The 27,494-nt window shown below is 40.8% G+C and overlaps 1 protein-coding gene across 1 annotated transcript in view; it reads left to right on the forward strand.

Annotated features, from left to right (window-relative positions):
* The first annotated feature begins 13,979 nt into the window (after positions 1-13,979).
* The window catches only part of plcd1a (phospholipase C, delta 1a), a 31,052-nt gene continuing 17,537 nt past the window's right edge, over positions 13,980-27,494 (forward strand). Inside the window, exons 1-2 of the mRNA XM_072688871.1 lie at positions 13,980-14,109; positions 22,743-22,901. Coding sequence (XP_072544972.1) covers positions 14,025-14,109; positions 22,743-22,901 — 244 coding nt within the window. The 5' untranslated portion in view covers positions 13,980-14,024. The remainder of the gene's footprint in view (positions 14,110-22,742; positions 22,902-27,494) is intronic.

Below are 27,494 nucleotides of genomic sequence, written 5' to 3' on the forward strand. Positions count from 1 at the left end.
TCTCTGCTCCCCGGGCGCTGGAGTTGGCTGCCCACCGCTCTGGGTGTGTGTGTGTACTCACTGCCCCTAACACGTGTGTGTGTGTGTGAGTGTGTGTTCACTACCAGATGGGTTAAATGCGGAGGACACATTTCGCTGTACAGTCCACACTGTACAGTGACGAATACGTGCACCTTTACCTTTACCTTTAAGATTGAAATATGTACATTAACTCTGTTTTGAGCAGTCCATGCTGAAATACTGCTTACATCTTGGATGGGCTGGGCTGAAGTTCTGTAGGTTGAATGAATGGTTATATGTGGAAACATGTATGAGCTGTATGAACTAGTGTGTGAACTGCATGTTTTAAAATTACATTAGTTAATTTGAAATCCATGAAATGATATGTATTATATTAAAATCAGTTAAGGACATTTACTTATTGCTATCAAAGTGTATGAATGAATGAATGAATGAATGAATTACTAATGATAAAAAATGACGACAGAATCTACATGTCTGATCCTGCAGACCTCCATCAAGTTCCATCAACTGCCATATTGCCTGCTCTTGCATGTTTAACTCAGTGAAGACATCCAACTGACAGTTTTGTTTATGATCAGTCAAACCATGACAAATCTGCCACGAACCATGAAGAAGCATTACAAAGCTGTAATGGCCAAATGCCTACCAGCAGTCTGCAGTAAATGTTTTACACAGAGCTGAAGAGAACGTTGTTACTCACGCTGACTGGTGCTCAAGCTTAACGTGCAGCCGCTGCAGCGGAGCTTCCTTTACTGCTTATTAAGAGCCTCCGAGTGCTCAATGCATTTAAATGTATAACTCACCTTTACACTTGTGTAATGTAAACATGATTTGATTTGACAATAACAATAACAATAAACATGATTTGATTTGATGTTGGATGATCACCACCTTACCTCATCCCCAACTCGCCAACTCAATCCCAAAAGTACTAGATGGAGCACCACCATTATTCCAGAGTTTCACTGCTCCACAGCTCAATGCTGGGGGGGTTTTATACCCCTCTAGCGCACACCTGGCATTAAGCATGGTGCCAGTCGGAGTCCTATACTATAGGCAGTACTTCTCTACTGTGACTAGACTAGCTCTACGTGCATTTGCTCATGCAATCAGCAATGCAGATCAGAAATGGTCTGCTTTGGGTCACCAGAAATAGGGTCAAGTTTAGACCGCTGGTTACAGGTTTTTAGTAGTACTTGGGGACTGTTGAGCCCTTGAGCAAGGCTCTTCACCCTCTCTGCTCCCCAAGTTCTGGAGTTGGCTGCTCACTGCTCTGTGTGTGTGTGCACGCTCACTGCCCCTAGTTCACGTGTGTGTGTGTGTGTTCACTACCGCAGATGAGTATAATGCAGAGGACACATTTCGCTGTACATAGTACAGTACCTTTTTTTTTTACTTACCGACACTGAGAAGTGTGTCTTTGCCCTGAAGGATCTGCGTAGGGCAGGATAGGCAGGCTTTGAAGGACGCAAAAGAAATATGTTGGCCTTTGGGTTTTTGACCTCATCATTTAAAACAGCATTTTTACAGGCTTGGCTCAGCAGTGTTATCCACATCACTGTTTCCCAAAAGTTCAGATTCTGCATCACCCAGAGGAGCAGTGATATTGCATTTGCTTTTAAACCACTGGTTACAGGCTTTGTAGAAGAACCTACAGACCTACAGACACCATGGATGACTCAGAGCACAGAGCACAGAGCAGGACAGGCAGGTTTTGAAGGACGTCAAAGAAATATGCAGGCATTTTGTTTTTTTGACCTCATAGTTTAAAAACGCATCTTTAGGTACTACAATGTTAAGCTGATACAGGCTTGGCTCAGGCTGAACTGTGTTTTCTACATCCCTGTTTAAAAAAAGTTCAGATTTTGAGACAACCAGAGGAGCAGTGATATCGTCTGCTTTTGCTTTCAAACCACTGGCAATGCCTGAGAACAGACTGGGGCTCTTGGTGTCAGAAACTTGGGTTCATCAGATATGGTCAAGGGGTCTGTCCCTTTTTCTGCCTATTGCCTTTCTTTAAGCAGGCAATAGGATTTTCAAACACACTGTCAGTTACTTTTACAGCCGTTTCATTTGCTTCACAAAACAGTGTGGGACACTGCATTCTAAACTCTTCGACCCCTGCAGCCCTTGCTTCTTGTAGGACTTTGCTGATCATGGATTATACAAAGCCAATAAACTTACGCTCAGCAACTGTCCAGGTTCTCTGTATCCTTCAAGCAGTTCACAGATATACTCAATACTGCGAGAAAATGTCTGCTATCTTTCTGCCATGGCAGCCTGGGAATCTGTTTATAGTTTTCCCAAAGAGTCACTGTAAAATGTGGAGCATAAACACTCCTGGAAGGCCCTGATAATATCCCTTAACTTATCTGCTGATTGCTTTCCTGCAGACATAATTTGTAGCTCTGCCCCATCATCAGATGAAAGCACAGTGCTCTGTGCTGTCACACCCCTGGATGCTACTTTTTATACTTACTTTAAACTTACTTTAAACTTACTTTTTATACTTACTTTAAACTTACTTTAAACTTACTTTTTATACTTACTTTAAACTTACTTTTTATACTTACTTTAAACTTACTTTAAACTTACTTTTTATACTTACTTTAAACTTACTTTTTATACTTACTTTAAATTTTATACTGAAATAGAGAAATCAGAGCTTTACATACATCCATGGTGAAAATATCGGCATACTTGCACTTCAGTACAAGTACAAGAAGTACAAGAATTACAAAATTTATACAACAAATACAAAATTTAAACATTTGATGCTTCTTCAATTTGTATTAGTGGCAAGTAACAGATGCAGGCAACGTACAGATCACACCTTTAACCAGTTTAAAAGGAGAAAAGCTGACAGTCTCCGTGTCTGTATACCACAATAAGCATAGAGAAAAGAAAGAAGAACAAAAAACTGTTCAAGGATGTGAGAAGCAAGTATCAAGCAAGTACAGTATTAAAGCTACAAGTCCATCTCCATCGATCGTAACGTCCCTGTGTCCACCGTACGCAATGTCATTAAAAATGTTTACAGCCCATGGCACTGTAGCTGACCTCTCTGGACTTGGACAGATGAGAAAAAAAATGATGAAATGGCGGCTTAAGAACCTCAATCAACTTTCAAACCAGTCAAAGTCAATCTGTCCTGCAGACACAAGGTACAACAGTGTCAGCTGGCACTACCTGTCACCATCAGAATGTAATAGTATAATATGATAAGAGACCCAAAGGGACCCCACTGTTGACCTAAAGACATAAAGAAGACTGGAATTTTCCAGAACTTACCTGAGAAAGCCACAGTCCTCCAGTGGACAGGTGAGAACCAATACACAGGTTTCTGGTAAAGCACATCATTGTACCACATACAGAAAAACAAAATGAGGCCTTCAAGGAAAAGAACATGGTCTCAACGGTCAAATGTGATGGAGGTTCAAAAGTGTTTCGGGGTTGTTTGTCTGCTTCTGGCTTCTGATGCTTTGATGTTGTGCATGGTATTATGAAATATGAAGACTGCTAAAGAATTTTGGAGCTCCATCAGAGGTCATGGGTCTTCCAGCGGGACAATGACCCAAAGCTTAAATCAAAAACCACCTAGAAATGGCTGAGGACCAAGCATTGGAGAGTCCTGAAGTTCTGAGTTCAATGAGTACAACATCTAAATAAATGCCATAATAAAAACAAGTCAGGTCACACAAAAACGAGAGAGTTGGCAGCATAACCACAAATCTGACAGTCAGAGCAAAAGCCTCATTAGTGCAGAGAGAACAAGCAGAGAGAGCTATAGGCAACAGATTTACACAATAACTTGAGTTATGTTGAGTTTTGTTCTCTCCCAAATTAATATTTTGGGTTGATACATAAAGATACTTAAAGATACTTAAAGTTTTGCTTGATTGTTCTGACACATATCTGATTCCATACTTACAGCACGGTTCTGCAGTCAAAGGACTGCTGAGTCTCAATAGGAGGCTGTTACTGACAGATGATGATCGCTAGATGGCGCTTTATGGTTCAATGCCAAAGCTGGAACCAGGTCAGTGGTCTTGTTCTAATCAGCAAATTTACCTGATGGTTTTTTTGGTGCCCAGACTGGGTACCACTGTTGACATGATGTGCCATAACAGGTTGAGTGAGTTTCATAACACAGTACTGTTGGTCGTAAATACTAGAAGGCTACATGCCACTGTTTTTGTAATATTGATATTTTGTTTATTACATTTAGGATATTTGCCCCATTTTTCAGATTTCAGGCAGCTGGGTGCTGCAGTAGAAAGGCTAAACCAACATTTTGTTTTTTATAACAGTTAGTTTATCCTAGAAGAGAAGATTTTGGAGAAGGCTCTACATCACTGTTAGTGCTGGGGAACAAAAACCCTGTGGAATTTTGAAAATAAGAGTTCATGTTGAAATACATTTATTTAATTGGTTTATATTTTTGTTGTGGTATCAAAATGGGTATGCCGAATCATTTAATTTCAGTGGGATTGGAGCTAACAATCAAATTTCTGGTACTGTGACATCCCTAAACTGTTGGCTGTGGTACCATGAACAATGAAACTTGATTGCTGGACTGGTTAAACTGGAATAGACATGCGTTTGAGCCAGTTACTTAAAATAGTTTTCACAATCTGAGATTAGATTAGAAAGGAGAAAGTTGAAGCAACAGGAGTTGCTGTTCAAAAATGATTAAAAGACATGGACAATGATACTCTTCCGTCATGTTAGTCTTGTAGACCACCAACACTGCCTAAATAAATAAGTAACAAACTTCTAAGAAGGAACTTTGGAGGTGTGAATATCCATCCAAAATATCCATCAGAAACACAGAGAAATAGAAGCTGTAATGAAAATATAGAGTGGAGGCTTCTACAATTTGCTGATACTGATAAATAAATAAAATACTCATGGTCATTTTGAAAATGAAATAAATTAAGTGTTGTTTTTTTTTACTTTAAAACCACAGACAAGTGAGGTGAATAACACTGATTATCTGGTTACAGTGGCACCTGTCAAGGGGTGGAATACACATATTAGGCAGAACGTAAACAGTCAGTTCTTGATGTTGATGAGTTGGAAATAGGAAAGCATAAGAATCTGAGCCACTTTGCCTAGATCCAAACTGTGATGGCTAGACGACTGGGTCAGAGCATCTCCAAAACAGTGGGTCTTGTGGAGTATTCCCGGTATGTAGTGGTCAGTCCCTAGAAAAAGTGCTCCAAGGATAAACAACCAGTGAACCAGTGACAGGGCCATGGGAACCCAAGGAGGTTCTAACACATCAAGTGGTTATGGTTGATGGTTGAAGGCAACTGTGTAATGGATTTGAAAGAAAGGTCGATCACTCTCCAGTTTCTCATATTCATGTGTTACATCACATGGCCTGAACTGGTGGGAGGCATTAGCACATAGCTGACGTAATGATGGAGTACGCTCGTAGCCTACAGTAACCACACCTTTCTTTGTTTTTTTAACACATTCTTTTTGCCTGGCTTACCTCAGGCTGCATGAATAAGCAGCTTTTGTATGGATGCAGACTAAGGAATTAACCATTGACCTGCTCATAAATGCAAACAATAATGCACGCTCGCACTGTACTGGTTCCTTTAGGACTGCTTTATACAATAACACAGATGGCTCTGAATTGTAATTCTACCGGCACATATTGTTTGCAGTGCCATGTTTCCATGTGAGCCCTAGGCTATGCTTTAATAATAAACATAATGCTAAGGACAACAAACGCCTCTATTGGTGTAATCCAAGTGCAGCTTTGAGGGATGACATTCAACTCTCACCTCTTTATGAAACCTATCAGGGGCCTTGGTTTAATATTTGATTCAAACTTTATCTTTTGAGCCTCAATAATGAGAGTCATAAACAGTGTTAACTTTTACAGCACATACAAGCCACAAAGGGCAGAGTGGAGCCAAATGAACTCTTGTTTCTACATACAGTTACATTTATGGCATTTCCACAAGCTCTTATCTTGTGTGATTTACAGTTTAATTGTGTTTTAGAGATAAATGTAGCATTAGGAGGTTTGCACAAGTATTCTAACTGGTATTGCATGGTGTTCTTACCATAAAACTACTTTTTATGTTAGTTGACATGTTCTATTTTACTCCTCAGCATATTATCCCTCATCTTCATCAGTTTGGAAATTCCTTGTTTTCATGTTTTATTGTTCTCTCTATTGTCTAATGGGAATTTCTGCAGCCATTCATGACTGCTAGTCTAGCCACTGAACGACAGGTTGTAAATTCTAATCTTGTCCAGTCTTAACTTGGTAATACAGGTCTACTAGCAGTGATGAAAATTCCATCTCACAGGAAATTCTTTTCAGAATTGTGTTCGATAGACGAAACTGACAGACAGGGGCCGCTGGCGGGCTGGCTAGCTTGTGAATGAAAATTGCTTCTCTTCCAGGTAGAAAGTCAACACCGGTCCTTCATAATCGATTTTTGAAAGAACTCTCACAACTGGGTCCCTGTCCGTCAGCTTTGTCTTTCTGCTACAATTTGTCAAGAATTTCCTGTAGACTAGACTTCCTTTTGCCACTGCTGGTAGACCTGTATGACCGTACTCTTCTGCAGATTCAGCTACTTTCTTCACACTATGGCCTTTGGCACACCCAAATGCAATCACTCCATTTTGCAGTGACTAACAGCTACTTAATGACCAATTTTCTACACATCCAATGGGACATTCACTGCACTGTACCACCTCTTCTCAATCTATGAGTCTTGTCTGACTTTTTAGGCTATATTTTGGATCCTAGTCAATACAAACTAGATAAGGTGAAGCATTTTCATAGTTGCTCTGGAAGAGTGTCTGCTAAATGCCTTAAATGTAAATGTACAGCCCGATCATCCTCGTGTAATGCCATCAGCAGGAGTCTGAAGTTCCTACTACCTCATACATTCAAGGTGACTAAGTTTTTGTCTGGGGAGCCTATTTTCTCAGGATTAGATTTCTATGGTACAAATAGAGGATTAGCAGTGTTGGCATGGTATATTTTATTCATAACTGAAGGTCTACTGTTTTAATGGCACAAAACAAATAATAAAACTTAATATTTCAATTGGTTTTAATTGTTGCCTCAAACACAAAGGTATGCAAAAAATGTACTTACATTTTGTCAGGATACAATCTTGGGTTAACTGAACATTAAACAGTTAACAGTCTATCTGTACCTGCATAACATAATATTGGATGCTCTACGAGGCAGTGGTGGCACAGGGCTGCTGATGACAGGGTTGTGGGTTTGATATTGACACTGTTGGGCCTTCACCCTCTCTGCTCCCCAAGCGCCGCAGCAATGGCTGCCCACCGTCCCCACAGTCACTGTGTGTGTTTCACTGGTGTGTATGGGTGTGTTCACTGCATAGATGGGTTAAAGGTGGAGGCCAAATTCCATATGTGTCCAACACAAATGGTGAATATGATTGTCTTGTCTTGTCCGTGAATTTAAAGAACTCATCATTGTTGCTTTTCACACTTTGCTTTTAATGCTGAAGCAGCAAATCTTTCTTCACAGTATATTTAAAAGAACTGTAGACAGACAGTTATGTGACTTAACAGCCTTCCTTGTGGCACACCCACTTCAACATTTGCCCCATTTGTCAGAAGATTGTGAGCTTGAAAACAGCCTTCAAAGTCCAACCTGAGGAAAATGTTGACCTTTCCTGTTGACGTAACTGAGTTGCAGCACTAAAATCTGAGTTAAAAGAATTTGAACTAAACTAAGAAATGTGAGTTGGGTCAAGTCCAATGCTTCTGAGTTGAGGTAACTCGAAAGGTCTGAAGTAAACTACCTTATTACCTAAAGTTGGCCTGATTTTCTATTGTTTACACTGTTCAGTCTGTCCATGGTTTGTCAGATAAATAGCTAAAACTATAGGTTTTTGGAGAGTGTGCCGGTGGCACCCCTGCTCTTCAGCTGATGCAATACACCCACAAATAAGGTTCAAACACCAACATAACAAAAACATGATGGAACTTGCAATGCTCCTTCGTCTCAGTCATGGTTAAATGAACATGGTTGGAGATATTCCAATCATGCATCGTTGCATTCAACTGTTTTTTTTTTTGTTCACTGATCAGTGCCTTCATATTTCATATTTAGTTCCTTTCTTGTGTTTATGCTTATTCTGTTATGTCAGTTCAGCTCAGATCTCTCACTTCAGAGCTTTGACATATTATATTTATTTATTACTGGTCAATCTTTTTATGAAGATTATGCAAACTGAATGATGCTGATGACCAGAGGTGGGTAGAGTCGCCCAAAGTTTTTGAGTAGTTGAGTTCGAAAGTAGCAGACTGCAAAGTACAAAAAGCAGCAAATCACAAAAACTCTGTGCTCAGTAACTTATGGAACAGCAGTGAAACCTTCTAGCACATTCAACATCAACTGCTGCTGCCAATATTGACACATACTGATTCTGAACATTTGAATGAATCAGTGCTTTATTTCCAAAGCGATGTGATCTCTGTCATATAGCAGATAGAATTAGTAGGTCTCTGCTTTATAAAGACAGTACCTGGCTTGCAAGTGTTAATAATTTCATCACTGTCTTAAAAAGTCTTTGTTGACAGGCTAACGTGTTTCTGCTCTGGGTCTGAACTTCAGTTTGTCCACTTTTAAAGCTCTCTTGCTTGTGTGCTCTTTGCTGTTGTTTTAAATAACTGTGTTAGGAGAGGACTGTCGATTTTTAAACTTGGCATTAAGCTAGCAGTTACTGGAGGTCACCCTTCCCATGGCAATGGAAATAGTGAATGAATATCAATATTGATGTGTACACATTTAAGTGTATGTATTATCTATCTCTGTTTGTGTTTTAACCCCCTGTAGAGCATTTTGAATCGCATTTATTCATCACCACTGTCACGCAAAAACCTCTATTTTTGCTGCTTTTCACTTTTTTTTGGCAGCTGTTCTTTACATTGTGTGGACCAACAGAAATGCTTCAAAATGTACTGGAATGCAATCTTTACACAATGACTTCCAATTAAAGGACAGAAGGTTTGTTCCTTTAACAATATGAAAGGTGCTATATAAATAAAGCGTAGTAATAATAATAATATTAATATAATACCAAGAAAAAATATATGCTCCCTATCCCGTTCAAGATCAAATAAAAATGCTTAAGCTTCACCATCCGAGATGTGACCAATCTCAAAGCAGATGCTGTCACCAACATCACACAATGTACTGAAACACCAGTAAGACAAGACTTACCATAAGAAGTACCATTTGTGACAGAGATTGAATTTGGCTTCCACTTTTATCCCATCCGTGCAGTGAACACACACATACACACACACACACACACACCAGTGAAACACACACAGTGAACAGGGTCTTATTCAGGGGCCCAACAGTGGCAGCTTGGTGAGCCTGGGTACCGAACCCACAACCCTGTCACCAACAGCCCAGAGCTCTAACCGCTGATCCACATATTAAACTGGACCCCACAACTCTAACAAAATTAATAACTCAAAAATTAATATTTTTAGGGCCCATTAGAATCGCCCTAACCCCCAAAACAACTGTACTGTACTGAGTGCTTTTTACTGAGTACATGAAACTAGTTACCCACCCCAGTCTCAGAAAACAGGCTCATCAAATGATCATTTTCACCCTGAGAGAACAATTAGACCTGTAAGAGGACCTGTAAGACCGGTGTTGAGAAGGGTGTGGGCAAAGACCTGAAACTGAGGTGACACTCAGAAGCTCCTGCAGAAGGAGGAGAAGCTCCGAGTGAGAGCTGCTTGTGTTTACAGTCCGCGTGCAGGGCCAAAAAGGGTCCGGAGTAAACTCTGCTCACTGCAGAACCGCTGTTGACACCATGGAGCTGGTTGACAGCCTGGGCAAGCACGGTAAGACCCCGCTGTCGGAACGAGGGTTCACCCCCGTGTCCGAGAGAAGAGCTTGAGAACGAGTGGAAGTCTGTGATTGGAGTGTCTGTCTAGCTGTTCGTCCTGACTTGCCGTGGCGTTGAGTCTACAGTCGTTTCGGTAGATTTACACAGTTTGTAAACAGGACTGAACGATAAATCGCGCGTCGATCGGTATCGCGATGTTTGCTTTAGTAACAACGGTGTCTGGTAAGGCTGTCTCTCAGACTGTACTGGCCGATTCTCAGTACAGTCGAGGACGAATGCCCGGATGTGTTCTTGTTCAGCCCGTGTTATTGAGGATGGGCAGTGGTGGCTCAGCGGTTAGAGCGCCGGGCTGTCGATAACAGGGTTGTGGGTTTGATTCCCGGGCTCTGCAAGCTGCCACTGTTGGCCCCTTGAGCAAGGCCCTTTACCCTCTCTGCTCCCCGGGTGCTGGAGTTGGCTGTGTACTCACTGCCCCTAGCTCACTAGTGTGTGTGTGTGTGTGTGTGTGTTCACTACCAGATGGGTTAAATGTGGAGGACCCATTTAATGACAAATACGTGCACCTTTATCAGGACTTGGCACAGCCAAACTTCCCAGAATGCATTAAAAGGTAAAGGTGCACGTATTTGTCACTGTACAGCGAAATGTGTCCTCCACATTTAACCCATCTGTGGTAGTGAACACACACTAGTGAACTAGGGGCAGTGAGTACACACACCCCCAGAGCGGTAGGCAGCCAACTCCAGTGCCCGGGGAGCAGAGAGGGTAAAGGGCCTTTCTCAGGGGCCCAGCAGTGGCAGCTTGCCGAGCCCGGGGTCTCATGAGGTTAAATTACGCACCATGCTGCTGTTCCATTTGCAGAATGACCATGCAGCATCCCCCCGTCCTTGGGAGTTTGCCTCCGCGAGTCGAACGTGTGGTGGGGTGCTGTTTACCCTCTACAACTATATAGTAAGCTGTTTCCAGATTGTAATGTTTCTCTGTGTTGTGGTGAGCATATTCATTACTCTTCATTACTGTATCCTGGTGTTTCTCAGAATGCATTACGCACCATGCTGCTGTTCCAATTGCAGAATGACCATGCAGCATCCCCCCGTCCTTGGGAGTTTGCCCCCGCCAGTCAAACTTGTCAAGTCAGTACTATCGAGTACACCCGTCCCAACTGGCCGTACTTTGTATTGAGAATCCCCATTTGTGCTGTGAACAACCTCAGATTTCAGGTTTGTTGTGATTTAACCTCATGAGACCCCGTGTCCTCATATGGGGAAATTACATTTCTGCTTCTCTGCACCATGATACTTCATTTTTTAAAACTTCGATCCTTTGGCCTTAAATGAGGACATCGTTCGGGTTTTTTGTTGCAAAAATGACTTCCTGTACAAAGACTACGTTTAGTTTATATACTTGGAAGGTCCTACTAATCTCAAATAGGAGAAATTAAAAATGCACACCAAGCAAAGGTCCTGGTCTCAGGAGGTCAATTTGAACAATTTTGCGCTTGTCCAGAGTGACTTACATTCAAATCATGGAGCGAATGCAACCATAGGTTTTGCCCAAGGACTGAAGTTGGCATAGCATGGTGTGTTTGCCCAACTGGGGAATCGAATCCTAATCTTGTGGGGGGATGGTGGTGTTACCCACTACAACTATATAGTAAGCTGTTTCCAGTTTGTAATGTTTATCTGTATTGTGGTGAAGATTTTCATTACTGTATCCTAGTGTTTCTCATCTTATGCATTTCTCAAACAAACTCATGGCACAGCTGGACCTCATCTAATTGCTCCACTTTATAATTACAAAAGAATTTATGGTCCAACCATTTATAGTGGTTAGACCGAAATATGCTGAGCGGTTCATCTGAGGTTACCCACTGGTGTTCCAGTTCTGGCTGCAGATATTGACAGGTAAATAACAGCTCCGTAGGGGTTGTCTGTTCTGTAACACAGTGTGTTCCAATTCTGCTCTTGTACCATGTACCAGTTTAACTCATTAGCTCGTTACCAGGCCTTTTGTAAGGTTAAACGTGTGTGTCAGAGTAGGTAAACACTGGAATGTGCAACATAAAGAGAACACACAAGCAGGACTGAGATTTAGTAGACCTATAAATGCAAGCTGGAGTGTTTGACACTCCACATGTTCCCTTTATTGATTTTATACCTCATGCATAAAGCAACCATTCTAGGGTGATGAAACTGACAACCTAGACTTGAACCATGTCAGATGGTTCACTAAACCAATAGGTGGCGTTGTAACACAAATCTGGTGGGTTGCACAAGCATTTTAGGAGGAAAACTGAGCTTTGACTGAAACTCATAGGAGCAGAAAGTTAACAGGAGCACATAAGGCACCTAAAGCTGTCAGAGCCTTATAGACTCTCTATCTTTGGTTGAAGAGATGGTTCAGTTCATGAATTTTTCAGAATTTATGCATAATTCAATCATTGAGATGTTAACAAAGTCATTCAAGTCAAGTCAAGTGGGGTTTATTGTCATTTCAACTACATACAGAGTACACAGTAAAACGAAACACCGTTCCTCCAGGACCATGGTGCAACATAGACAGTGCATACAAAACACAAGTGCAACACAATACAAGTGCGGACAGACAACACAACACAGTACAGACAGAGAATAATAAATAATTCATAATTCAGAGTAGTATGATGTGAAATGGTGCATTAAAGAGACTCTTACAGACTTAAGTGTAGTGGTTATAGAAAGCAGGGCTCGCCATGTCTACAACACAGATATAGCCATTTTCTGTACTTACCATGACCAACACTAAAGCTATGTGTGTCTGTTTGCCTTACAAACCCTTCATATAACTATCATTTTATATTTGTATCTCAAAACCGTGGTAAAACCCTGTGTCAGGAATCAGGCAGGATATAGGATTTTTTTTTATGAGGGAGCTTTTCACCACTACTGTGTACAATTCTGACTTAGTAAGTTTCTCTACAATACTATTCCACACCAACCACTCTGAATCATTTGTTTACATCATATCAACTGAATCATTTTCCTGTATTTTAATTTTCTCTTTAATATTGCCAAAATTGCATTGATCCTAGTAATTACCATTAGTGTGATGCAGTTTGCATAGTGTGTCTGGTAATGGACATCCATGTCCTGTAGTCAACTAACATTCTTATGAGCTGTGTATACAGTGACCACAGAAATGGTCACTATGTCCAGTGTTAGACTTCAGCTAGAGGGATATACAGCCCTCCAGCACTGGGCCATGGATCAGTAAATCTGCGATCTCAAACGTAATGGAAAACCATCCAATACTATTAGGATGAGTTGGAGTGGCATGTGTGATCAGAACTAATCATCCAACACCAGTATCTGACCTGGCTGATACTTTTGTGGCTGAATACAATCCTCCAACATGTCGTGTATAGCTCTCCCAGAGGAAGTAGCGGCTGTTACTTCAGATTAGGGACTCCCTATTTATACCGCCCTTGATTTGAGGAGAAATGAATGAGCGGCTGTCTATAAACATTTGAACATATCACAGATTTGATATTACTATATATTTACACACATATATACATATGTAAAAGTGTTCAGAATTGTTCACTGGTGGTGAACGATGAAAGATGAAAGCTATGTTACAAAATGGTTATGAAAAAATGGAAGTGTAAAAACTACAGATATGAATACAATGGATCTAAACCTTTCTCCACATTTAGATCCATCATTTTTCCATCATGTTTCCATCATTACATAGACCCCCCCCCCTGGTCTGGGACCTCTGGATCCAGCGGTGGTGGAAGGAGTCGAGGGTCACAAAACAAATATAGATATAGATATTTTATCCCAGTAAACCATTTCACACCAAACCCAGTGTTTCCATCTCGACGATTGCAGGAATCATGCATACATTTAGAACATGTGCTGAAATCCACCTTTAAGCTGAACAGGACCCCTCTCCCCTGACTGGGAGCTCCTCCTGTGGGCAGGACGGGGAGGGTTCTCCTGCCGCTGTGACTCAGTGGGATTAAGCGCTTTAGAAACACGCCCCCTGGCTGCTGCTCCACGTCACGGATTTTAAGCGTCATGCTGCTTTTCAGGCTAAACTCGCCAAAGTGGGAAGACACACTTTTCCACCATGTCTGCAAAGGAGCAAGCCGGAACACAGGATTTAAAAGACAAGGAAGGCAAAACATGTGCAGCAAAAAACGGGAAACTCGCAGGTGGGTAGTTCAGGTAGCTTCACGTTTCTGTTCAGGGCAGTGTGTCCGTAAAGGTAACGTCTTTAAAACCAACTGGAAAAAGAAAGTTAACTGTTAAAGTCTAAAACTGACTGTAAACACCGTTAACTCCGAGCTACATCAGCTGTAAGTGATTCAGGAGTGAAGTCCCTGCCGTTCTCCACTGCAAACAGACGCGAGCATCTCCAATCACAGCTGATTCCGAGCCACTTCACTGGCTGTTTCTGCAGTAGACAGGAGCTGTAAACATACACAAGGCAATGGAGGGTGTGTCTTGTGCTGTTTTCTCCAGCTCATGCTAGTAAACCAGTTAACTGACCGTTGAAAAGACTTGATCAGATGTTTTCATGGTAATGATCATTGATTCACACTGAAGAAAAGGCAAGTGGGAAAATCAGGCAACCAATAGAGCATTCAGTATTGTGTTGGTCCTCCTCTGGCCTTGAGGACTGCCTCTCACCGCTTTATCATATCTTTATAACATTGTGTTACAATGATGACAAATGAACTGCGTCTCCCACACTATTTACTGCTGAACAACCAGTTCCACTGTGGTTAAATCTGGTGACCATGTAGCCATCGGATTACCTGAACTTCCTCACTTCTCGACCTTCAGCTGGAACACTTGATAGTCTTTGCAGCATCTTGCATCTTGTCTTGTTGGAAGATCAGTATTTTTCTGTGTTTCTCTGTCAAAGAAAAGAGATTGGTCCTAACACAGGAGCTAAACATCAGTGTGGGACATCTGTACATCTAATAACACTGCTAGTGTATTGCTCAGATCAGAAACTATTGGATGACATTGTTTGGAGTTGGGTCTGCCCTGTGTAGTAGTCTACAGGCCTAATCTGATAATCCATCATTTCAAAGCATCTGATTCAGCATTCCCTTAAAGCCTGCGTTGGTGCCTGTGGCCACTTCTCCAGTGTCCTACTGTTAATGCTTATACCATCAGAGCTTTTCATTAGAGAACTGGAGACTTGGTAATAAAGGAGCTTTGGGATCTGGTCTACTAATTAGTTCAATGTGGTTACAGCATATTACCAACTGGGTGTGGTTTTAGGCTGTTCTGTCCACTCTTAATGGGATTGGGGTTTTTGCCTCAGTCTGAGATATACTGCTTAAAGAATGTATGAATACGTCGAGCTGTGGTTTACCTTTTGGCGAGCCAGAGGTGGCACATGTGGTCCTATTGTTTAACCTTCATTGCATTCACTTCTCTAATTTATATAGCAAGGTTCTTCAGTTGTGGTCCTGCAGAGCTGATGTCCAGCACAGTTTGCTGATTTCCCTGCTGAAGCACACCTTGGGTAACTCCTCAGTGAATTGTCAGGTGTAGTAGGTGTGTCATCAACATGTGCTTGAAATTGACCATTCAGAAGCGGGATGTTAGGACCCTGCTATTAAGAATTAATAGGAGAGGTGGGCAATTTGACGGTGTATTATTGTTATTGTGATAAACTACGTCACCATATTATGGAGATGAACAGTGTCATTAGTCATTTGTATTGATAAAAAGTCCAAATGTGGCACTACTGTTGCTTCTCTAATCTGTTATAACTAAGCAATCCTTAGAAAAACAGAATGTGATGATATGGAAAGTATCACGATGTTATATTGTTGCTGTGTTGTCCAGGCATTTTGGCTTTTAATGTGAAACCCTCCAGGACTGTGAACAGAACAGAAGCTACTGTTGTAAATACTCAGAAAAAGTCTCAGTTTAACAAGAGAGAGCAGTTTTCAGAGAGAGAGAGCTCAAGCTTTTGAAGGCTATCATGAACAATAACACGTCTCAGACAGGAAGTGTTTCTTCCAGCAATTTGATGTTTTGTAACTGCATGTGTTCTGCAGCATGAGTCACTGCACGCTTGTCCTCAGAGGACAGGAATGTGTATGAAGCCTCATCCGGATATTTTTTCTTTTGCAATATGAGGTTTGTAATACGAGAAACAGGTAAACAGCACAAAGTGGCTTATGACTTTTTTTCCCAGTAGAAAAAGGCTTAGGCTCTTATTTCCACAGCAGAATGGCTTAGCAGTGACAACAGTGGTTTAGCGGTTAGAGCACCAGGCTTTTCATGGCAGGGTTGTGGGTTCGATTCTCAGGTGTGGCAAGCTGCCACTGTTGGGCTCTTGAGCAAGGCCCATAGCGGTCTCTGCTCCTCGGGCGCCGCAACGATGGCTGCCCACCGCACTGGACATGTGTGCTCATTAGTGTGTATGTGTGTGTTCACTGCACGGATGGGTTAATGATAGAGGCCAAAGTCCATGTGTGTACACTATGGCCTGGGATTAAGCCTAGTCCTGGACTACACAGCATTCTGAATGACCGTGATCCATTAAACTGTAAAATACAATAGTAGCCTAAGCTGTAAAATCTTCAGTAGTAGCCTAAAGATCATCCAAATCAAACCAATCAAAGGTATTAATTGAGAGTTGGTTCACTGTCTTCTGGGAAGACTTTACACCAGATGTTTAAACATTGTTGTGAGGATTTGATTGCGTTCCTCTATCTGGATCACAAGCACTACTCCAACTCATCCCAAAGCTCCATAACTCGGGAGGACGCAGGTCTACTGCTCCAAAATCAAGCTGACATCCTCTGTATTGGGCATGTTGACCTGGTACAGCTTCACATTCAGTTGGCAGTGTTTGTCTATGGAGATTGTAATATGTGTAGTATGGCTTGTATTTATGTATTTTATGTTTAGTTAATGATGCACACATTTGAACCAAGTTTCAAATTCAACGTGTCCCTGTTTTTAGTGCCTAGATGCATCACGCTGGTCAGCTGCCACTTGCATAAAAGCCTTCTTGTTCACATTCCACTCCTTAAGAGTGTTTATTAATTCTGGCCTGAAGAACAAGAGTTGCTTAGAGCTCACCAGATCTGAGTAACCTTCTTGTGCAGGTAAAGGTAAGGTAAATTGCTTTCGAGAGTATTCACACATACAAATCCAAGCCTCTTCTGAGCCAGCTTGAGGGCATTCGTGACCCATTAGACACGATTAGTCTTGTCTGGCTTAAGGTTTCCGTAGTATCTTCAGTGCTTATGCTGTTTTTACTGCGCTGCTGTGTTGTTACTTGCATCTCTTACTTTGGAGCTATAGCATTTTTCTTTAACAGGGGGTTCCCAAATAGACAGAGCACTGAACCACTTCATAGATCATAAAAACACAGATGTAGATCACGTGTAGAAAGCCTGTAAACATTAACAGCGACAACCAGTGTCCAGTAACTGCATAAACTGCATAGGTAGCTGATTGGAAGCCCGCCCCTTATAAGTCTTCACTTAAGTAACATTATGTAGCGCTTTGACCTTTAAAAAACAGCTTGAAAATCATTGTGCTGCTCCACCGAATTGTAATGGGGAGAACAGTGTCGTTGCTACTCTGGGCTTGCTTATGCTGCTAACTGCACTACGTAATTCTGATGAGGGTCATATTTGTCCAGTAGAATTACTCTTACTGTGTCAGTCCACATGATTCTTTCAGTGATGGTTCTGAATCTCTCCGCCCTTCCCGAAATTCATACGTCCTTTAGGTGTGCAACAATGCTCAGGTTACACTTCCCGACTGTAGGGGGAGCCCAGAAGGAAGTGGCAATTCTCACATAATGCTCCTTTAATTCACTTATTTTTACCAATTCTTAGATTTTTCACCTTCCTGTTCCTTAAATATAGTTTATTTATGCAAAAAAATGCCTTTTACTGCACGTTTCACTCCAAATGGCATGAATAGTCCTGTTTAAATGGATTTAATGCAGCACATTTTGAAAAAAAATCATTGTATTTTTATTGTTTTTCATGTAAATAACACTGCTACTGAAAGTTGTCTGAGTGTAAAACATTAGAGAAATATTGCATGTGATAAAAATGTTGTCAAGCATTATGATAGAATATTTTGCCATATCGCCGAGCCCTAGTTGAAGTTCCAGTGTTATATAGCAGATAGCTGAAGGTCATTTCAACTGGTGTGTATGAAACCTGTTCAGCATGTTTGTAGCAGTCAGGGCCTGTCTTATGTAGAGGTGTCTCAAGATACAGACGTAGTCTATATTTTGTGAGCCACACCCCCAAAATCCCCGAAATTGCATCCCTGCTACAATTCCCTGGCAAAGCACATGCCAGCACAGTGCATGTGTAGTGTACACCAATCAGCCATAATATTAAAACCACTGACAGGTGAGGTGAATAACATTGATTATCTGATTACCATGACACCTGTCGAGACGTAAGATATACATATAAGGCACCGTGGGAATTTTGATAGCCAAATTGTGAAGGCTAGACTACTGGGTCAGCGCATCTCCAAAACAGCAGGCCTGGTGGGGTGTTCCCATTATGCAGTGGTCAGTTACTACCAAACATCATCCAGGAAATAAACCACCTGTAAAACGCTACCTCACAATTGAATAAGCCTATTGTTTTATCGTTCGTGTCAATATGTGTACTCCTGGACTGGTTGTGCGACTTACTAAGCACATCCCATACAACGCATTGTGGGCAGGTATTGGAACACCTGCTCATTCGTTGTTTCCTCTGAAATATACGGTATTAAATAGAGTTTACCCAGCTTTTGTTGGAGTAACTGTCTCTACTGTCCAAAGAAAGTTTCTACTAGATTTGGGGCATTTCCTTTATGATTTGATTGCATTTAGTGGCAAGAGCGTTAGTGAGGTCAGGATGTTTGAGGATCACCCCCATCCTCATCCCCAGTCCTCCCAAAAGTAATGGATGAGCCCCATCATCCCAGAGAACACAGTTCCAATGCTCCACAGCTCAGTGCTAGGGGGGTCATTAGGCATGTTGCCAGTAGATTCATGCTTATCTGCTCCAGATAAAGTCCTATTCTATTGGTAATACTTCTCTACAGTGACTAGACAGGCCGCGTCTATTGGACATACAGTATACAATATGCAAATATGCCCATATCATACCTAATCCAAGGAATATGCAGCCAACTGACATCTGAACAGCTTATGCTTCCAAATGAAAAACATCCAGATGGTGATTAAGGAAAGGTGTGCTGGATCTAGATCAGTCTGATGCAGGTGACGTCACCTGACTGGCTTGTGCTGGTTTCCAACTTTAGTCTGACAGTCATAACAGAAGATCAGGAATGCCTAGTCTTCACTGTGGAACTGGTATGTTGTGTACATGTTAAACAAATGAGACATGTGTTTACTGTTGTGTGTGTGCACTTACACATCTCTTGCTTTTTCCAATTATCTGTTGCTACCACGTCATAGTACCAACTGTTGCTCCACACGGCAGTGTCAAGGTTCAATCCCTCGTCTTCAGCAACCAGATTAAATTGATGGTTTGGACAAAGATGTACTTACTGCAAATAGTTGATCAGTCTGAACATGTTTGTTGTCCAGCTGATGAAGCTAACAAGGAATTGAAAGCTGCTACATGATTAACCATTTGCAAGTTGGGATTTGGGGAGACAGGGTGCGCCAGTGTCAGAAACCACATAAGCACGTCTATTAGAGATTGTTTAACAGCTCAGTTCAATTTGAGGCAAATGAGGGAGCTATATTAGCCTCCTAGAGCTACATTTAGCTTCCTAGTCCAACACATGACTAAATAAGCAAATTTCAGTCACCAAATATGTCTTGACTGATAAAGAACTTTAAAACGAACCATTTTTGAATATCAAGGAACACCATGAACTTCCAGTCCGCAGTACCGCCTCTTGCACAGTTTTGAAGTGTACGGAGGCGTTCCTGACCTCTTCAAAGCCTTGCTGAGTTCCTCCCCCTCAAGCTTGGTTGCTTACAAACAGCCTCTGTGGCGGGAGCATGTGAAAAATGTCTGCAATGTTGTTGTGGAGTCCACACCCCTAAGCTCTAAGGGTCTAGAAGAGCATATAGTGTTACTGCACTTGAAAATCTACTACATGTACTCAGATAGGGCTCTTTATACATGTCAGCACACATAAAAACCAAATTAGTGAGTTTTCCTTGTGGAAAATGGGGTTTATGCTGGGTAGGGCTGTACCCTGACTAATACAAATGCACTGGCATGGGTTTCAGTGAATATTTCAACCACATTAGTGTAGTCAAAAGATATGGGAAAACAGGTTGACACATGAACCAGTGCTTTGTGACTGCATTATTTTTCTGTGTCAGGGGGCAGTGGTAGCTCAAAAGTGGGTTCAATACCTGGACTTCAAAACCCCTCCTTGCCCCCCGGGCCCCGCACAATGGTTGCCCACCGCTCTGGGAACGTATGCTTACTATCACTGTGTGTGTTTGATCACTGCACGGATGGATTAAAGGCCGAACTCTATCTGTGTCCAACAAAAATGGAGAATTGTCTTGTCTTGTCTTGTCTTGTCTTGTCTTGTCTAGAAAGCTAAAGCTGGGGAAACACAGCTTGGGAAATCTCCCATCAAAGAAGTCCTTAAAGCTAGCCTAGCTGATCTCTTCATTTCTCACTGCACCAAAAGGACAGCAACACTGCCTGGCAAAACTAGGGAATAATTAGAATAAATAAATTATAACATTGTCCTTGTTCTATGCTAACCTGTGGTATGTGGCTTCTGTGTGAGGTCCACACCAGTCAATCAGAGCAGAGCACTTTAAGTTATTCCTGAGCCATAAAAAACAGTGTTTCTCAATAAATGCATTCTATGGTGCCTTTAAAAAGTTCTGCCATTCTTTAGATTTCTTCGGATACATGACTCATAGCTAGCGTAGTCTACCAACCGCTCTGCCTCAGTTTTTACCTTCCCTTATCAGTTAATCACCAGCGCAACCTCCATCCCCACTGAAATATCCTTCTGCAGCTTTGTAAGCTTCTGTCTGTTTATATGTTATTGTAAGACACACTGACTCACTTGACTGACGGGTCTGTAACTGACGGTTCGACTCGTTCACTTTCAGGAGGCGGTCCTAACATCCAATCTGGTGTAAATTTAAGATAAGCAGAGCAAAGCCGACCAGTCAGATCACGTTATCTGAGGTGATAAACCATATCTTCAGCATATGGATAGTATGCAGTAAGCATGGGTTCATTCACTTTATTAATACTATGACGCTATGAAGAAAATATTACGACGAAACCCCTTTCTCTCTCCAGCTAGTATTGCTTTGTCCTGTATGAAAAACTACAGTGATTGCATGCAGGTGCTCTTCAATTGGGAGTTACCAGAGCTGTGGAAGGAATGATACAATTGTGAAATTGTCCTTTTCTGACCTCATACCACACACTCACCCACACACACAGGCACACAAACAATCGTTGGGATTCTTATTATGGTGCACAAGTATTGTTTACTGCCTTGTTTCTCTCACTTGTGAGAAGCTCGTGGCAAGACCAAGATCGTTATCCAGAGAATGGCATGCCGAGTTTTAATGCGGAACATATTTTTGTGGAGCCGTGTGGAAAATTAGCTGAAGCTTCACGCCCTGCTCAGACAGCCGCAATCACTGGACGGCTTTTACAGTATTAACAGTTTAAAAAAAGTCCATAAAAATGAACTGCAAGAACTTGGCTTTTGGTCAAGATACATGCAATAAAACTTGGACATCACAACATAATGTGGTTTCAACTGCTGCGGTTTTTGATTGCCATAAACCATGTTAATATAAAATGATTAAGTCTGATTAGTCCGATATTTTTGTTTGTTTGTTTGTTTTTACTTTACCCTTTAGACTGAAAACTAAAATGGAAAAATAATTTGCCATGTGACGTGTCTAGGCATGTTTTACAGTTTGTGGGGGTGGCGTGACTAAGGATCACTCTGCACTCAGTTGACAAGTAGACACTTAAGGTTTAGGCCTTCTTTTAAGATTCACCCGCATAGGCCAAAAGAAAGGTTTGCAGAAAAAAGAGAGGGAGTCCTTCAAGATAAATGAACATATGGGTGAAATCCACCAATGGAAAAAGTAACAATAAAGGTACTAAATATCTGTGTACAGTATGTACGCATAGACGTTTAGGAAAATAATATTTAGATATTTATCTGCACTTTAGTTAGCTTTCAGTTTATTTGCTTTGAATAACACTAATATTAGAAGTAATACAGGTGGCATGAATGTGAAATGTTTTTCTGTCATTTCTAAACCTCTCCTTGAGACACCCAGTATTTGCGGTTATAAAAGCTCAAAAGAAATGGTGTCTATTCTTTATAATAATTATAATAATAATGTGTATTTACAAACACAATTATTGTCCAGATAAATAACCTTTTTCACTTGCATTAAACTATTTTTTTATAATATTAATTTATAAGTTCAAACTTTTGGCATAAAATCAGCTTAATATGAATGTCTATTTATTTCAAAGAATGTAATAAATGGAAACTCATCTGGAGCTTTTGTTATTCTTCTATGCAATTAATTTTTTATGACGAAATGGTCAAATATGAAATGGTTTAATAAAGGGTGTGTTTGTGCATAGCACATTTTTACAATATCAGTAAAAAAGCCAATATTGCTCTAATAAATAAGCTCTTATAAAAAGCCAGAATATAAAAGCATATATGCTGTATTAAACTTGAGAATTTGAGGTGTAACCAGTTCTTGACTGCTGTTGCACTACTGTTGCACTTGTGCACATGATCTTGATGGTGTTGTGCATGTGTGTTTGGGTGTATGTGTCTACAGGTCTGGAGGGTGATGTGAACCTGCAGTTCCTGCTGAACGGAGGGGAGCTGACCAAGGTGAAGTCCGAATCTTGGCAGAAGAAACGTTTCTTCAAGCTACTCGGGGACTGTGAGACCATGTGGCATGATTCAGAAAAAATCTTCAAGAAAAACAATTCATGTGAGCTTTACCAGTTTACGTTTACTAAAGACATGCTGTTGGTGCCAATATTTAATCTGTAGAAAAGCTGTGGTTGTGTCTAAAACTGCCTTTTTGAGAAAGCCATTGCAAAAATAAGAATGTACTTCTTTCTTCAGTCCGCATTCTTCTACTAGTGAAATCAAAGCCATTTGTACTGGTTTATGAACGTGCAAGTTCGCTCATTCAGACAGAAAACATCACAGTGCATCCAACAATAAAGCCAACATGGTGCAGCTTCAATATGGTGATTGAAGCACACAGAAGCTCCAATTCCACATGCTGATAAACTACTGTAACCAGCATGGACATGCAACTTACCTGCTATTCTTTCTTACCCACTACTTTTGATCATTGTCAGTTTAAGACAGAAAGCTGGCAGATTTTAACCACATCACATTAAGGGTGTTTTTGATACATTGGAAGATAAGACAATATGTTTCAATTGTAATATGCAGCAATATAATCCAAATATTGCATTTTGTCCGTATCCATACCCCTAATTCAAATCACATTTTTGATTGCTAGAATTACTTGGCTCAAGTTGGGTATAGTTATAGATATTGTAATTAATGCAATTGCATGTAATGTCAATGTGACTGTCTCACAGTATCATTTAGCCCTGATGTCCAGCACCGTAGGTTGTGCACATTGCCAGCCCCTTTGATCAGCAGGCCAAAGTAGCTAGGGCACCTTCTGACTGGGTGGTGGGTGGAAAGAACAACATTGCTCAGATAGTTTCCACAGGGGGGGTCGTTGTGATCATTTGGAAACCTTTTCCCAAACAATGGCCAGGGCCCTGTCCACCACAATAGCTTCCTCTCCAGCTCCTCCTGGCCAAAGGGCGTCCATCAGGCCTAGTTTATCTACTGCTTTCCAGACCTCCCAAAGTGTGTGTGTGTTTCTTATGCTATCTTCATGGGAACCAAATGTCCCCATGATTTGAGTGTGATTCTCTGTTTTGAATTTTTAGAAAATAATCATTTCAGAAGGAATTATTTTCACTTACAGTGGCCAAATAAACAAAAATAGTTTATGTCTGCAGTTTCTGGTTTTTTTTTTTCTTTTAATTATGGCACCACTACTGCATTATGTTTTTGTTAACACTTTGATACATATTTTGAATGAAGATAATATCTTAGTATCATGACACTTTTGCTGTATTGTCCACCTATAATATTGACAGCAAAAGCACTAGATATTTATTTACATTTTTAAAATTGTAGTTTTTGAAAAATAACTGTAAATGTTTATTGTAGTAAAACGAGAGGGCATTTTATTCAACATAATTTGTATCAAACCATTTGAACCTGTTGCAACACAGCTGATTTTTATGCACCCACACAATAATGATAATGGAGTATACCACAGAGTCGGTGCACTTAAAAGCATTTTAGAAGCAGCAGCATAACAGATCAAACCCTCCTATCTTTCCCTTGTGTACTGTCATGTAGCTCTACCATCCAAGCTGGAACTGAACGTCCTGTATTTGGACTGACAGGCTTCCTGCTCGCTCTGGACAGGAAAGAAATGACCTTACATGTGGGCATAACGTACTGTATCTTAAAATATCAAAATGTACATTTTGTTTTTATTTTACATAGTTAATCAGCTGCCGTTTACACAAAGTGAACATTTCATGATTAATGGACCAATAGAAATTGTTTGGGATAAAATCTCTTAGATTACTTGGATCTCTTAGATTTTTACATCACCAATAAATGTGTTTGCATTAGTTAAAGTGGTGTTTCTGATGAGATGATTGAAGATGAGGAATGGTGTCTTGGTCTTGATTTCAGAAAAGGGGGTCTTATGCTTTCACAGGCATTTCCACATCGCAGGAAAGCTTTTCATTGAACTTTTTATTGTCTTCCTGAATGGATTTGGGTGCCAAGTTAGTTCTTGATACAGATGTGTTTTGTAGGATGGGGAGTTGAGCGAGGAAGGGTGACCTCTTGTGTTTGCTGCACATATTCAGTTCAGACATTTGTTTAACATGCAGCACATGATCAGTGACAGTGGGACATCTAAAACAGCAGGTGTTCAGATACTGAACTGTGTAAACACCTGCACTTGTGTGTACCAGACATCTGGATCCATGAGAGGATTGGAAATGCAGGTACATGTGCAGGTTATGTGACTGAAAGAGTGTGATGGTGTGATTTATTACAGAACCAGCTGAAAGAAGAGCAGAAGAGTGGAAAGGGAAGGAATCTGGAGAATGTCAGTGGTGCAGGATTTAGGGCTAAATTTTTGCTACCTCTTGGAAAAAGCTATTGTGTGATTGGTCTGTCTCTTGTTTGCTCTGGTGCTACTAGCTAAGCATGGATTGTGGCCTGACAAACCCCATGCCACTGTTGCATTTTCATCAGGACTGTGTGATATACCCAAATTAAAGCCTAAACTTGAAATGAACGAGAAGTGACCAAACAATCTATATGAGGAATCTGCTAAAACAGCCTGTTTCATAGTTCATAGTGATGTCACAGGACTAACACCTTTACCTGTCTACCACAACATTAGGTTCACCCAGGTTAAGCGTTATTTTGAGCAAGATTTAAGTCCCTAGCTTTAATCATTTGTCCCACATATTTTAGGAACAAGGCACAATACAGGCCAGCCAATCAGAAAAGACTTTATAAATGCCAGTTTGAAATTAAAAAAATACAGTCTGTACATACAACAAATACAACACGCGTGTGAAAAGGTCAATATAATAGACTTATTAAACTTTTCTTAAAGCTTAAAAGTTTTAGTAAAGACATGGAAAGCTTTTTTTTATCGCTGTAGCAGAGAGGAATTCCAGTCTTGAACTGCTATTTTGTGGTGAAAATCTGTGTAGATTGAAATTATGAATGAAAATATTAATACAGTGCTGATAGTGGATGGGATAAAGATTTGCATTAGTATATTTTTGTGTATCTGGTGATGAAGCTGCTGGATGGAGACAGGTATCTGGGGTGTCTGGGTTAGGATGGAGTGTATTCTCCCTGATTATCCACTGCCAAACATTACGTCATTCCTGGTGCCACGATACCCTCTGCTATATGTTAAGCTGCTGCACAATAGGCAAAGCTTGCAAGGAGGGGTCAGCCTTTCTGCCTCTGTTATCTTTATGTAACACTCGGAGCTAAGGCCAAAGGACCACAGGACTGAGGACGGTGGGGCCAAATACAAACCAGCTGGCTGTAAAACATAACACAATCAATATCTCCCATAGAACATTTCAGTACTTCACTTCTCACCCCATAAAGCTCTTTTTTAATAATCTAATATATAGCACCAGCATAACATACTGTCAAAATTCCTCAAGAGAATGAGGGGTGAAGTATACTAGTAGCTGTATAATAATAGCAGTAATAATTGTGTAATTATGTTGTATGCTCTAGATAGACAATCTTTCCCGTGGCTTGATCACTGACAGGGTTGAGTGAGTGAGCTGAAGGTGCAGGAGTGAAACCTGGACCGGAGTGGCACTGAGGTTCCTGTGGTGCCGTCTGCTTCCTTTAGATAAATAGGTCACATGCAGTTTCTTGTAAAACTGTGGTATCTCAGCATGCACGACCTGTAGATAGTGTGAGTGGGTTTGTGATTTTGTAATGTGTCTGTTTGGCTCCAGTGGCTGACTAGCTGTTAGGGGAATTGTAGTTGAAATGTTTTTTGGGACTCTGATATCCCTTTTACCCACCAACCAACACATGCACACACTTTTTAGGAGCCATTCATTTATGACTGCTTCTTTATATATATATATATATATATATATATATATATATATATATATATATATATATATATATATACATACATACACACACACACACACACACACACACACACGGACACACGGACAAAACTGTTGGCACTCCTCGGTTATTGATAGAAAAAGCTACAATGGTCACAGAAATAACTTGAATCTGGCAAAAGTAAAAAATAAATAAAAATGCTATGAAAATTAACCAGTGAAAGTCAGACATTGCTGTTCAATCATGCTTCAACAGAATAAAAAAATAATAATAATAAAAAATAAAAATAAACTCATAAAACAGGCCTGGATCTATCTTAATATTTTGTTGCACAAATCACTGCAATCAAATGATTCCTGTAACTGTCAATGAGATTTCTGCACCTCTCAGCAGGTATTTTGGCCCACTCCTCATGAGCAAACTGCTCCAGTTGCCTCAGGTTTGAATAGTGCCTTTTCCAGATGGCATGTTTTAGCTCCTTCCAAAGATGCTCAATAGGATTTAGGTCAGGGCTCATAGAAGGCCACTTCAGAATAATCCACTGTTTTTCTCTTGGCCATTTTTTTAGCTGTGTTTTGGGTCATTATCCTGTTGCAAGACCCATGACCTGTGACTGAGACCAAGCTTTCTGACACTGGGCAGCGCATTTCTCTCTAGAATCCCTCGATAGTCTTGAGATTTCATTGTACCCTGCACCGATTCAAGATGCCCTGTGCCAGATGCAACAAAGCAGCCCCAGAACATAACAGAGCCTCCTCCATGTTTCACAGTAGTGACAATGTTCTTTTCTTGATATGCTTCATTTTTCCGTAGAGCTAATGTGCCTTGG

This window comes from Salminus brasiliensis, chromosome 1 (genome assembly GCF_030463535.1).
Source record: "Salminus brasiliensis chromosome 1, fSalBra1.hap2, whole genome shotgun sequence".
Classification (NCBI taxonomy): Eukaryota; Metazoa; Chordata; class Actinopteri; order Characiformes; family Bryconidae; genus Salminus; species Salminus brasiliensis.